Here is a 12,576-nt window from a genome sequence, read left to right as displayed (position 1 = left end):
AAGTTTACAATTTATAGATTCATAGGATATTCATTTTGTTTCTAACTTGGTAACTTTATCCACCTATCAAAAATCTTAAATTCCTCAAATGCTTGTTGAACTACACCTTATAAATTATTGGAAACCTCATTAATTAATTAAATAATATATTTTACTTATGTTCTTTTTATGTTTGCCTGAAATTCATTTTACCTTTAGGAAAATTATATTTAATCTATGCTTTATCAATTTAGGAATATGGAAAGAATCCTATTCATATTTTCATCTGGCTGAACTCTAAATGTTATTTTCAAATAGCCATTTCCACAAATATTCTAGTATGTTAGGTACCATGAAATTTATAAAGGAAAAATTTACTCATTACATTCTAAGCAGCTATCATTTTACTAAGCAGAAATCTAAATTTCAGATCCCTTTACCCAAAGAAATTTGAAACATAGTAACTAGCACAAAATAAAACCAGAATAAAATAGAACCAGAATAAAATAGCAGAACTACAGAAAGGAAGAAAAAAGATCACTAACCCACACACACTGTTCAAACTTGTGCAAATTCCTTTCAGAGGAAATAAAAACCACAGAATTTTTTTAATAGTAAAGTCCTACACAAATATTGCCTTTTCCTATAATTTATATATATTAGAGAGGTCAAGAGAAGACAAATAAATAAACCACAATGTTTTATTAGCTAGTACATAGCATGGTTCCAGAAGTTTGAAGGGAAGAAAATTTACCATATGGTCTTTAATCAAAACATTTGAAAAGGTTTTCTTTAGTCTGGAATGTAACTTATAGAATAAGACTCAAAACTTGTTTTCCTTTACTCTCATTTTTCCATCTGCAACTAGGATAGTTATCCTTTCCTAATAAATCATTCATCCTTTCCTAATAAACCATTCCCAAAAAACTAACACTGAAATGTTCACTATGCAGGGACTCAGATGTTTTTTCTTTTACTTGTGTTAAAAATGTGTGTGCAAGGTCCAAAAAGAAAATGTGTCTTTGTAGGTTTTTGTGGACTTAGCAGAAATTCACTTGTGTACATGCTTCATACATATACTATTTTGATGTGTACCTCTGCTTGGAATCGTCTCTTGGAGAATATTTTTCTCACTACAGGAAAATAAGTTTCTGCAAAAACTAGCAAGAAATCAAATTTGTCAAGCCACGGGTATTCTTGACAGAAGAAAAAGCAAGTATCCTTTGGTCCTGGATCCTACCATTTATTAGGCCTAAAAAAATTAAAAGGATCAGATGCAGAAATAAGAAGAGATAAGAGAAAAAAACAATTTAGATTGGTGGCTGGTTATCATGACTAATAAATAGCACTTTTACTGTCATGACAAAAAAAAGGAAGGTAGAGATCCTTTTGCTTATAAGAATGAGATTATTATCAATTCTACCTCAATTTTATCTTATAATTAGATAGACTATACATGCTGTCATCTAACCAGTAAAATCTGCCAAAGTCATCAGGTACAATGCTGCAGAAGGACAGAAAGAACTCAGATATTATAGGAGTTACTATAGGAAATTGAACAGGTAAGTAACTATTTCAGAGATAAGAAGGATATGTGAAGAAATATTAAAGTTAGCAATGAGAGATGACTACCTATGGTCAATGGAAAACACTAGAGAAGGGATGGGAGAGAGGTCACCTGGAAGAAAAAAATACAATGATGGGCAAAAAAGGTTTCAATATAATGATGGCTAGGTGTTTATGACCATTACAACTGGTAATAAATCTTTGTTATCCTTAATTCTAAAGGGTAAAACATACCAACACTCAAAACAAAGTTACACTTTCCAAAGTATATAAACCGTACATAGAAACATAGGCTGAACTACAATAGCCTAAATTATTCAAATCAACACCAAGCAAAATAATTTTTAATAAAACAAACATCTATATTAAATTTGGGCTTTGTTGTTGCTGTTTTTTTCTCAGTGTACCACAGACTTCAAATTTCTTTAGAATTACTTTGGAGCAATGTTTTTTCCAGCTTTCTATTTTCTAAGTAGGAGCCAGATCCACCCTCTATGTATCATTTAATGGCTAGTGCTGAATTGACCCTTAAAGTTGGCATGTTTGATGGCAAATTAACCAGCTTTTGAAATCACTGTCATCTCCTTAGGACATCAGGCTTTTAATTAGTGCCTAGTACTTATTTACTTGGAAAGATATCCTAGCTGAATCTCTTCAATGTCTAAGTGAAAACATTGAGATACAAGAAGCTTTAACACTTCTGTTTTAAAATGCAATCTATGATATCAGACCAAGGCAGATAGATAGATATTGTTTTATTTATCCTCCAAGATACAGGTATTTAGCCACTCTTAATTCATACACCATAAGATCAAACTAGACACAGCATCTCTGAGCGGATGCCTAGGCTTAGACAGGATGAGAAAGGATCCCTTACTCCGGGCTCACAGCTTTAGTTTCTTAACTACTCTGCATCTTCTCAGAGTATTTCCTGCATATGCCTAGCCACAAACTGCAGACCTCGCTGCCTGTGTGGAATACTCACTCTCCATGGAGCTGACTCTTAAACAAAATTCAGGCCTTTGGGTTCAGCTTTCACTTTCTCCCCTGACTACATACCTTTGTCCCTTTTCCTTGGGATGTGGTTTCCCACTCAAATATCAGGGGAATATCCTTTCTACTATAATCCAGCAGTGCAGGCCATCTTCCCTCAAACTACTGGCACACATTCTTCCACTAAGTTATAATAGTCAAGCAGGAAGTTTTTTTTTTTTTTGCGGGGGGGGGGGGGGGTGGCGGGGCCGGTGGATATGGCTCCTACTTGGAAAATAGAAAGCTGGAAAGAATATTGCTCCAAAGTAATCCTAGAGAAATCTGAAGTCTGTGGTACACTGAGGAAAAAACAGCAACAACAACAACAAAGCCCAAAGCCAACTCAACTCTTTGCTAGAATAACTCAACATGTTCCCTGTACTGCTTGGCAAAAGACAAGATGGGCACATGTGCAGATATAAATACTAATTACCTCAGTCTTCACTGTCTTAGACAAGATGTCTAATAGTCAATGAAAAATAAGAAGAAAAAAAAAAAGCCCACTGTCAAGAACCAAAGTAAATTACATAACCAGAGTAAAAATACCCAGATATTAGAAGTATCAGGTAGAGAATTTAAGATAACTGTGATATAGAGTGTAAGATAACATTCAAGAACAGATGAGAAATCTCAACAAAGAGATAGAAACTAGATCAGTCCCTTGGTATCTATGCAAGATTGGTTTCTAGAAACCTCCCTACAGATAATGAAATTAACAGATGCTCTAGTCTTTTAAAACAATGGCAGTCCATTTCCATATAACCTATTTATATCCTCTTGTGTACTTCAAATCAACTCTCCTTTACTCATGATAAGTGATAAAATGTAAATGCTATGTAAATAGCTGTTAATACTGTATTATTTAGGGAACTAATGACATAGAAAAATCTATGATGGGTACAGAAACAATTTTTTTAAAATATTTTCAATCAGTGTGTGGCTGAATCCATGAATGCAAACTCTTGTATATGGAGGGCCGGCTGTAAAAGAAGAGTCAAATAGAAATGCTACAAACCAAAAACATGGTAACAGAGATGAAGAAACCTGACAAGATTCTCATCAACAAACTCAACACAATCAAGGCAATAGTGAACTTGAATATGAATCCACAGAAATACCCAAATTCAATACAAAGAGAAAAACATGGGAATAATATAGAAAGACAATATAAAATGCTGAGGAAATTTCCAGTAGTCTACCATATATTCAACTGAAATTTCAGAAGAAACAAACAAACAAACAAAAAAAAAGAGCATGGGATAAAGAAAATATTTTGAAAAGAAAGTATCTGATAATTTTCCAAAATGGCAGATATCAAAGCCAGAGATTCAAGAAATACAGAGAATACCAAATAGAATGAATATCAAATAAAACACATTTAGACATAATGAAATAAAACTGCTAAAAATTAAAATCAAATCAAAATCCTGAGGGTAGCCAAAGGGAGAAAAAGACACATGAACACAGAGGATCAAAGCTACACACAATGGCAGGCTTCTTGTCAGAAATGATGAATACAAGAAGGCAAAGACAGTGAGAAAGCACTTTTAAGTATATCTAAAGTGCTGGAAGGGGCTGGGGACCCTATGAGACAAAATGCTACCCCCACTGAAAATAGCTTTCAAAACCAAAATACACTTCCCAGGAGGCTGAGGCAGGGGGTTCTGAGCTTGAAGCAGGAGGATGCGGGGCAATTTAATGGGACCCTATCTCAACAACAACAAAACTGAAATACAAATAAACCTTTTTCTTTGGGCAAACAAAAGTTAAGAAAATTCAACCCCAACCAACTTGCATTGCAAGATATGTTACAAACACTACAGGCAAAAGGAATGTGACAACAGACAAAGAGGTAAATCTCCAAAAAGAAATGAAGCATACCAGAAACAGCATGAAGATTAATATAAAACATTCTTAAGATTTAAATGCTGCAAAATGATTAACATACTGTCTATATCAAGAGTCACAACGTATTGTGTTTATACCACAGTAAAAGTAAAATGTAGGATGACCCTGGAGGGAAGATACACTGAAGGTGTTTCCACTATGTGGTAAGTTAACAATGGTTAATTAAAGAGGCAGATTGTAAACCCTAAGATATATTTATTACATTTTAGTATATATAAAGATGGATATTGTAAACCATTAAAAAAATTAAGAGTTATTATTAAGGAGATAAGATATAACCATAAAAAACATTCAATTCAAAGGATATAAAACCAAAAAATCACATTTAAGAAAATTATATAAAATTTAGCAACACAGACTATCCATATCAAAAACTATATAAATAATCATATGTAAATAATCATACACACCAACGAAAAGAGAGAAATTGTCAAACTGAATATAAAAGCAAAGCCAAACTATATGGCATCTTCAAGAAATTAACTTTAAGTATAAAGAAACAGGTTAAGACAAAATGATCCTGAATCTTTATGTGCTGAACAATAAAGTTTCGAAATATGCAAAGTAAAATGTAACAGAAATGAAAAGAGAAATAAATCCACAATTATAATTGGAGACTGCAACATTCCTATTTCAATAATTGAAAGAACAGATGGGTAGAAAATTACCAAGGATACAGAAGACCTGAATGACACCATGGGTCACCTTGACAGCACACTCCATCCAACAGCATCAGAATACATACTCTTGAAAACACACAGAAACTCACCAGGACAGACCATACAGTGGGTGAAAAAACAAACCTGAACAAATTTAAAATGACTGAAATCATAACACAGATTCTCTGGTCATAGCTCACATAAACACTGACTGAAAATGGCTCACAGATCTAAATTTAAATTCTAAACTAAACAACAGCTAGGAGAAAAACATGAGAGAAAAATCTTTGTGACCTTGAGTTAGGCAAAGATTTCTCAGCTGTAACACCAAAATCAGATATGATTCATAAAACAAAAACTGGGCAAATAGACTATTTACAGACTAAAAAGACTAACAATAGACTGGGATGTAATATTTGTACAGCATGTATCTGATAAATTATTTCTACCCAAATTACATCAAGATCTCTCAAAATTCAGAAACAAGAAAACAAAGGGTTTTATTGGGGAGTAGGGGGCAAAACATTTGAAAGACATCATATGATATTGTGATATAAAAAATATTTATTTGCTTTTCATCCTGGTTCAGTTCTTGGCACAGAGCTCCTGGAACCTTTGCAATTTCCCAAGTGATAGGAGAATCTTTTGCTATATTTTGTTATATTTGGTCTTAATCCTCAGTTCCTGACATTTGTTATCTCCATTACTAGCTTATCTCTTAAATTTTTTAATGGTTATACTAGAGTTTACAATATACATCTGTAATTAATCAGTCTTTAGTATGTTATTATATATTATACTGCAAGTACTACTTCAAATAATTATAGTATATTATTGAAGTAGTACTTGCAGTGTAGAGAAAGAACCTTAAAACAGTGTATCTCCATTTCTCACACTTCTAAGAGCTTCTAAGACCCTTGGCATCTCTAGAATTATTGTCCTTTTATATGCAAATGAGATGATGGGTGGCTGGAGGGGGGGCAGACTAAAAGGCTCAGGGGTTATTCCAGTTGAATTGGGCTGACTGGGCTGCACAAAATAACCACACAAGAGACACAAATACCTTTTTCTTTGGGGTTGCTGTGATGGCTCCTCTGACCTTAAGGGTCCACAGGGAGAGAGACAGCGAGAGCACTGGCTGACCCCTTTTATTGAGGAGAAGCTATTCAAATGAGGCAAGGGGTCAGGTTTCAGGGGGCTGAGTCTATCTTCATGATGTCCACTGTCAGCAGGTTGACTGACACCTGGGTAGGCCACACCCAAGGGCACAGTAAGAGAAGGGGACACACACAAGGCACTTCCATGGAAGATTCTATCCTAAACAGGGCAAGGAGCTATATTACAAAGGAACAGATGAGCATAGCTTCACCCATGGGGCTGTAGCAAGACACACCCATGCACGAGACACCGACCCTCAAACCCAAGAGTGGGTAACTGAGTGCTTCAGCACAGTCACGTGCAAGGTTGGTCTCCCACCGGGGCCTCTTCAAGGCTTCAAGATGAGGGCAAGGGACCAAAAAGATAAATGTGACTAGAGAGTTTAAACTTTCAGTCCCATCCTCCTACCTCCCAGGAAGGGAGAGAGGCTAGAGATTGAGTTACCCACTGGTGGCCAAGAATATCATCAATCATGTCTTCTTAATGAAGCCTTCAGAAAAAGTCCTAAAATTCGGGCTGGGGATGTGGCTCAAGCAGTAGCGCGCTCGCCTGGCATGCGTGTGGCCCGGGTTCGATCCTCAGCACCACATACAAACAAAGATGTTGTATCCACCGATAACTAAAAAATAAATATTAAAAATTCTCTCTCTCTCTCTCTCTCTCTCTCCTCTCTCACTCTCTCTTTTAAAAAAAAAAAAAAGTCCTAAAATTCAGGGTTCAGAGAGCTAGGTTGTTCAGCACATCCATATGCTGAGAGGTTGGGACACTCCAACCCCTTTTAGGGACTATGGCTCCTGTGCTCAGGATACTTCTAGGTCTCACTCCATGATATCCTTCTAACAAAATACAAAATTTAAGTAAAGTGCTTCCTTCTGAGAAGTGTCTGTGAGACCTTATGGCAAATTACTGAGCCTTAAAGGAATTGTGTGAACCCCTAATTTGCAGTCAAATTGAACAAAATGTTGGGTACCCTGGGTATTCAAAATTTGGAACCGGCAACTGAAATGGGAGCAGTTTAGGAACTGAGGCCTTTACTTTTGGGTCTTGCTAGCTGAGATTGTATCAAAACTGAAAATAAACGACAGGACACCAGTTGATGCCCAGAGAGAGAGAATTGGCTGGTGTGGAAAATAAATAAATGAAAAAATAGCCACACATCTGTTGTCAGAAGTGTTATGAGTAAAGACAGCTTTTCTTTATCATCAAAGAAGGAACATGGATGGCAAATAAGCACTTGAAAAGATCCTCACACCATTAGTCATTAGAAAAATGTAATTAAGGCCATAAAAGAGGAATATCTACACATGCATTTAAATAGCTATAATTTAAAACAAAGGGGGAAAAAAACAACCCTCTGATAATACCCAACACTGACAAGGATACAAATGGAACTTTCACACTTTGCTGGTGGCAGTGAAAAATCATATAGCAACTTACACTGCTATTGGCAATTTCTTATAAACAGATACTTAATATATGACCCCATAATCCTACTTCTAGGTATTTTATCCCTCAAAATAAAAATCTATGTTCACCAAAAAATAACAAAAAAAAAAAAAAAACCCCTACAAATGAATGTTCATAATGACTTTATTTGTAATCAAGAAAAACTGAAAATAGCCCCAAGTGTCTCTCAGCTGGGAACCAATCAACAAGCTGACACATCTATGTCATGCAACACTGGTCAGCAATAAGAGAAACACATGAAACAATAGGAGTGAATCTTAAATGCTATGTGAAAGAAGCCATATTTAAAATGCTACCTGCTGTATTATTCCTCTTATATGACCTTCTGGAAAATGCAGGACTGTTGGGGCATAAAGCATATCAATGGCTGATGGGGGCTGTAGATGGAGAAGCAGACTACAGAACACAGACTTCTGGAATGCTGAGATATTGCCTGATTTCTTGATTGTGGCAATAGTTTTGAAACTATTATATTTTCTGTTTGTTCAGAATGCTCAGACTTATACCCTCAAATGAATACACTGCACTGCATATAAACTATAGCTCCATTTTTTTTAAGTGAAAGGGGAAAAAAATCAACATTTTCAAGACTCTTCTAGCTATCTCATTTAAGAATAAACTAGGCTTTCTTAAATCTTTCTAATATACATTGGCTACCTTTCCTTTCTACCAAAAATATTCTGATATTGATTTCCATGAAAATAAAAATGACTATTATATTACAGCAAGGTCCAAAATGAAACTTTACTATCAAATTCTTATAAGCATTCCCAGTGTCTATATTCTACAGAATTTGGGTTAGACATTGTTTTTTCAGAGATAGACTTTGGTATCTATCAACTCTTTACTAAAAAACTGGAAATTCAACAGGCTGTAAAAGAAAAACATGACAAAATTGTCTAAATTTATATTCCATCTTAGGGATTCTTTCTTATTTTTAATAAGATGTATTTTCATAAAAGAAAAGTGAGAGAGAAAGAGAATAGTGTCAATAAGCAAGATGGATACTGTGTTCATCTATCAAAACTAAGTAAGAGTTGGGCACAGAGGTGCACACTTGGAATTCGTACTACACAAGATACTGAAGCAGGAGGATTACAAGTTCAAGGACAGCCTCAGCAACTAAGAAAATTAGGGGAGACCGTGTCTCAAAATAAAACATAAAAGGGGCTAGGGATATAGCTCAGTGGTAAATTGCCCTGGGTTCAATTGCCAGTATCCAAAAAAAAAAAGAAAAAGAAAAAAACCAACAAACTAAGCAAGATATTAAAAAATAATTAGATACATCATAGAAAGTACACTTTAATTTCAACTCCAAATGTCTAGAATTTTCTCATAGTTGTTTACTCTGGGTAATGCAATGAAAATTTTTTAAATAAAAAGGTTCTACTTTTTCAAAGAAGTTAATATAAATAAAAATAAAAAGGCTTTTGCAAAAGTCTTTGACAAATAATCATAATTCATTTAACAACTATACACTAATTGTAGTATTACTTAGGTACTATTTGAGCATTGCTTAGTAACCAACCGGAACAAACTAAAACTAAGAGATATAATACACTTTTTTTTTTTTAAGTATATTTACCTCAAAGCCAAGTCTATCCTTTTCTTTCCAAAAACAAAAATGTGTCACTTTCTTATCCCAAAATTCATCTGGCTTCACAACACAAACAAGGGACACCTCAGCTGGAACAACATTCTGTAAAATACAGAAAAATAAATGTAAATTACACATGTAAAATGAGTAAATTACTAAACTTTCAAATTACTAGATAATCATGAATATGCTAAGAGACTTTGAAAAAGAATTAAAATAATAAAGTAGAAGTAATACTCCAAACTTTAAAACATAAATGGCAACTCAAACAGGAAAGACACGTTAGCCAGAAGAGATTTCAAACAATATTAAACAGATAGTAAATTTTTTTGTGTGTGTCTTCTTCAATCTCTCTACTAGGAATATACTTAAACTGCAAGACTTAATTCTTAGCTGAGAAATTATTTAAATTGGTTTTTCTGTTATATGAAAAAAGCATTTCTAATACTACTATCCTGAAGAATTTCTTCAGAAGATATAAATGAATTTTCTCACAAAATAAATTGTCTTATCAGCCAATACAGAGAAAAGGTTGAGATTCTACATGATTGTTCCTTGAAGAAGACGACAAAGAGCTAACTAAGCTTTGATGGAATTCAATTTCACATTCACTAAATAGGGTTATTCTTTATTACCTCAAGAATGGAAATTAACATTTATTGACCTAAATATTACACACATATTTTATCAGGAAGTCCTGTATAACCTAACTTTAAAATACATCTTAAACCATTCCTACCAACTGTAATGCCAAATCCCCAAACCGGCCAGTTTTCCGAAATATCCTACTAACAGACCTAACTTCTTGACATTCTGTCATTCTCAAAATAGAAATTCAAATCCCTTTCCAGGGCCACTGAGGCCCTCCCAACTAGTCTCTGTTGATTTCTGGGTTACTCCTCTATAACAGCCATACCTTCTCCTGGAATGTAGGCCTGTCCCCACCTTAGGACTTTCCCTGAGACTTTAGATCATGCTGCTGGTAAATAATCCTTGGCAAGCATAAAGCCAAGGGCTGGTGCTCAGACTGCACCAATTTCTAGTTTTTAAGTTATTTACAATTCTTGGACCTCAATTGACCTTTGAAGATAAAGAACCTGCTCTGCAACATTGTGAAGCTAAAATTAAATGAGATAATTTATACAGAAGCTTAACACAGCACCTGAACCAAATTAAGCATTGAAACTGTTAACTAAAAACTAAAAATATCACTTTATTCCCACCCCTTAAATACTTTTTTCCCAATTATCCTAAATACATGATAAAACACTGAAACTCTTTCTACTTGGTTATCACTTAAACTTTTAAATTATATTTCTTTCACAAAACATTAAAGCAACTACCAATTATTTCTCCAATTCACTTGGAATTCTTGATTTTTCTTTCAATATCACTGGTATTCACCTAACTCAATGTTCACTATCCCAGGTTACTGGAAAATTATATTTTCCCCAAACTGGCCTGGTTATCAACTCCCTTCATTGAATTTGCTTCATTTTTGAGCTATCACTAAGTCACAATCCCTTCCAGAAATCATTTTTCATTTGCTCTCATTTAAATTAGGTAATATCTGTTATTTAACTCAAAGTTTACCATCTCCAGAGCCCTTTTAAGGAAGGCCAGGTCCATGAGAACAATCTACCTTCTTCAATCGCTCAGATGTTTTATTTTTCCATTTCATATTACCATATTTTCAATCTACTATAGTAAGATACCTACTACATGCCAGAGTTAGCAGAAATATTCTGGGAGGAACACAGTTAATATAAAACACAAGACTACAGTCAATTCTCAAGCAATTCATAACTTAAAGTGTTATTAAATGTTAATTTTGACCTGTTGAAGTCCCTGAGGACACAGCTGTTAAGTAAACTTCTTCTGGGCTATGAGTGACTACTAAGATCATCATGGATCCTGAAGGCTTTGGAGGAAAAGGGGGGCCAGAATGGAAATACATACCAGAGTCACTGAGAGACCTCTTCAGGCTAAAATTAGCCAGGCCTGCTTCCAACTGTGGCACAAGCCGGGAGCACCGGGGTATGACAAGATCAGCAGCCTACCTGCTAGCTTCCTGGGAATCTCATGGTGCTCACCAGCACACCCGAGAGCCATGACTGCCTTGTTTAAATGACTTGAACGTGACATATTATCTTCACGTATTTACAAATGTGTACTATGGGGCTGAGATTTACTTTACTCATAAATTCAAACATATAAAAATTGAATTCCAACAATCCAATAGTGACATTTACATTTTCAGAGTTCCGTCACCGCCAAGAAGTCTGAGTGTGGTCCAATAAATGGAATACATTTGTCATTTTCATCATGATGTGTTGTGTATAAAATAAAACGATTTTCTGATAAACAAAAAAAAATGACTCACCTGTAGCATTAAGACGACTGTTTTCACCACATTCCACTGTGATTTTCTTCCATCCACTATCACAGTAAATCCTCTAGCCTTACATTTTTCACTGAAATGAAAGAAAATTATAACATATTAAAATGAGCTCTGGATTTTATTCTTCATAATTCTAAATAAAGAAGGTAAAAATTTTAATAATATAGGGGATTGAATTTACCTTACTTGATTTGGCCTTCATTATCAATAAATAAAATTCTTCACAATTTTCAGAAGCAATTTTTTTTTAATTCCAGGAAAGTTAATTTACAAGTTAATGCTGAAAGAAAATTACTCTAAAATCCTGGAAAGTTAATGTCTTAAAAAGTGATGAAATCAAAGCAATGTTCAAGCAGTCTCACTAGCTATCAATTTTTTCATTTGTACAATGGGATCCTGGCAAAGTAGGCAACTACTGATTGTCAAGTGCTTATGTACTTCTTGTCTCTCCTTCCTAATGAAATACAAGATTTGCGAAGTAATAGTTTAAAACAAGAAGAAAATAAGAATGTCATTAAACCTTGGAACCTGGCTTGTTGGTACTCTTTTAGGGAAATTTAATATGATGAAATAGAATTTGCTATACAAAATAATTCAAAGCTTGAATACACCAAATCTGGTCCATCTCTGCTCTCACTTTCTCATTCAGCTACCTGACAAATAAAATACTTCAGTGTGGAAAAATAGGTTGAACATGTGCCTCCTCTCTCTCTCTCTCTTCCTTTTTTTGTACCAGGGATTGAACCCAGGGCATTCTACCACTGAGACACATTCCCAGCCCTTTTTATTTTGAGACAGGGTTTCACTGG

General features: G+C 34.6%; 1 protein-coding gene across 1 annotated transcript in view; it reads right to left on the bottom strand.

Annotated features, from left to right (window-relative positions):
- Positions 1-12,576, bottom strand: part of Sestd1 (SEC14 and spectrin domain containing 1) — a 119,077-nt gene that overhangs the window by 51,247 nt on the left and 55,254 nt on the right. Inside the window, exons 4-5 of the mRNA XM_076866005.1 lie at positions 11,750-11,840; positions 9,355-9,468 (exon numbers count right to left, since the gene is read on the bottom strand). Of these exons, the coding sequence (XP_076722120.1) occupies positions 9,355-9,468; positions 11,750-11,840 (205 nt within the window). The remainder of the gene's footprint in view (positions 1-9,354; positions 9,469-11,749; positions 11,841-12,576) is intronic.

The sequence above is a fragment of the Callospermophilus lateralis genome, chromosome 9, assembly GCF_048772815.1.
Source record: "Callospermophilus lateralis isolate mCalLat2 chromosome 9, mCalLat2.hap1, whole genome shotgun sequence".
NCBI lineage: Eukaryota > Metazoa > Chordata > Mammalia > Rodentia > Sciuridae > Callospermophilus > Callospermophilus lateralis.
The sequence above is the reverse complement of the archived record's forward strand: the minus strand, read 5'-3'. Positions and strand labels throughout refer to the sequence as shown.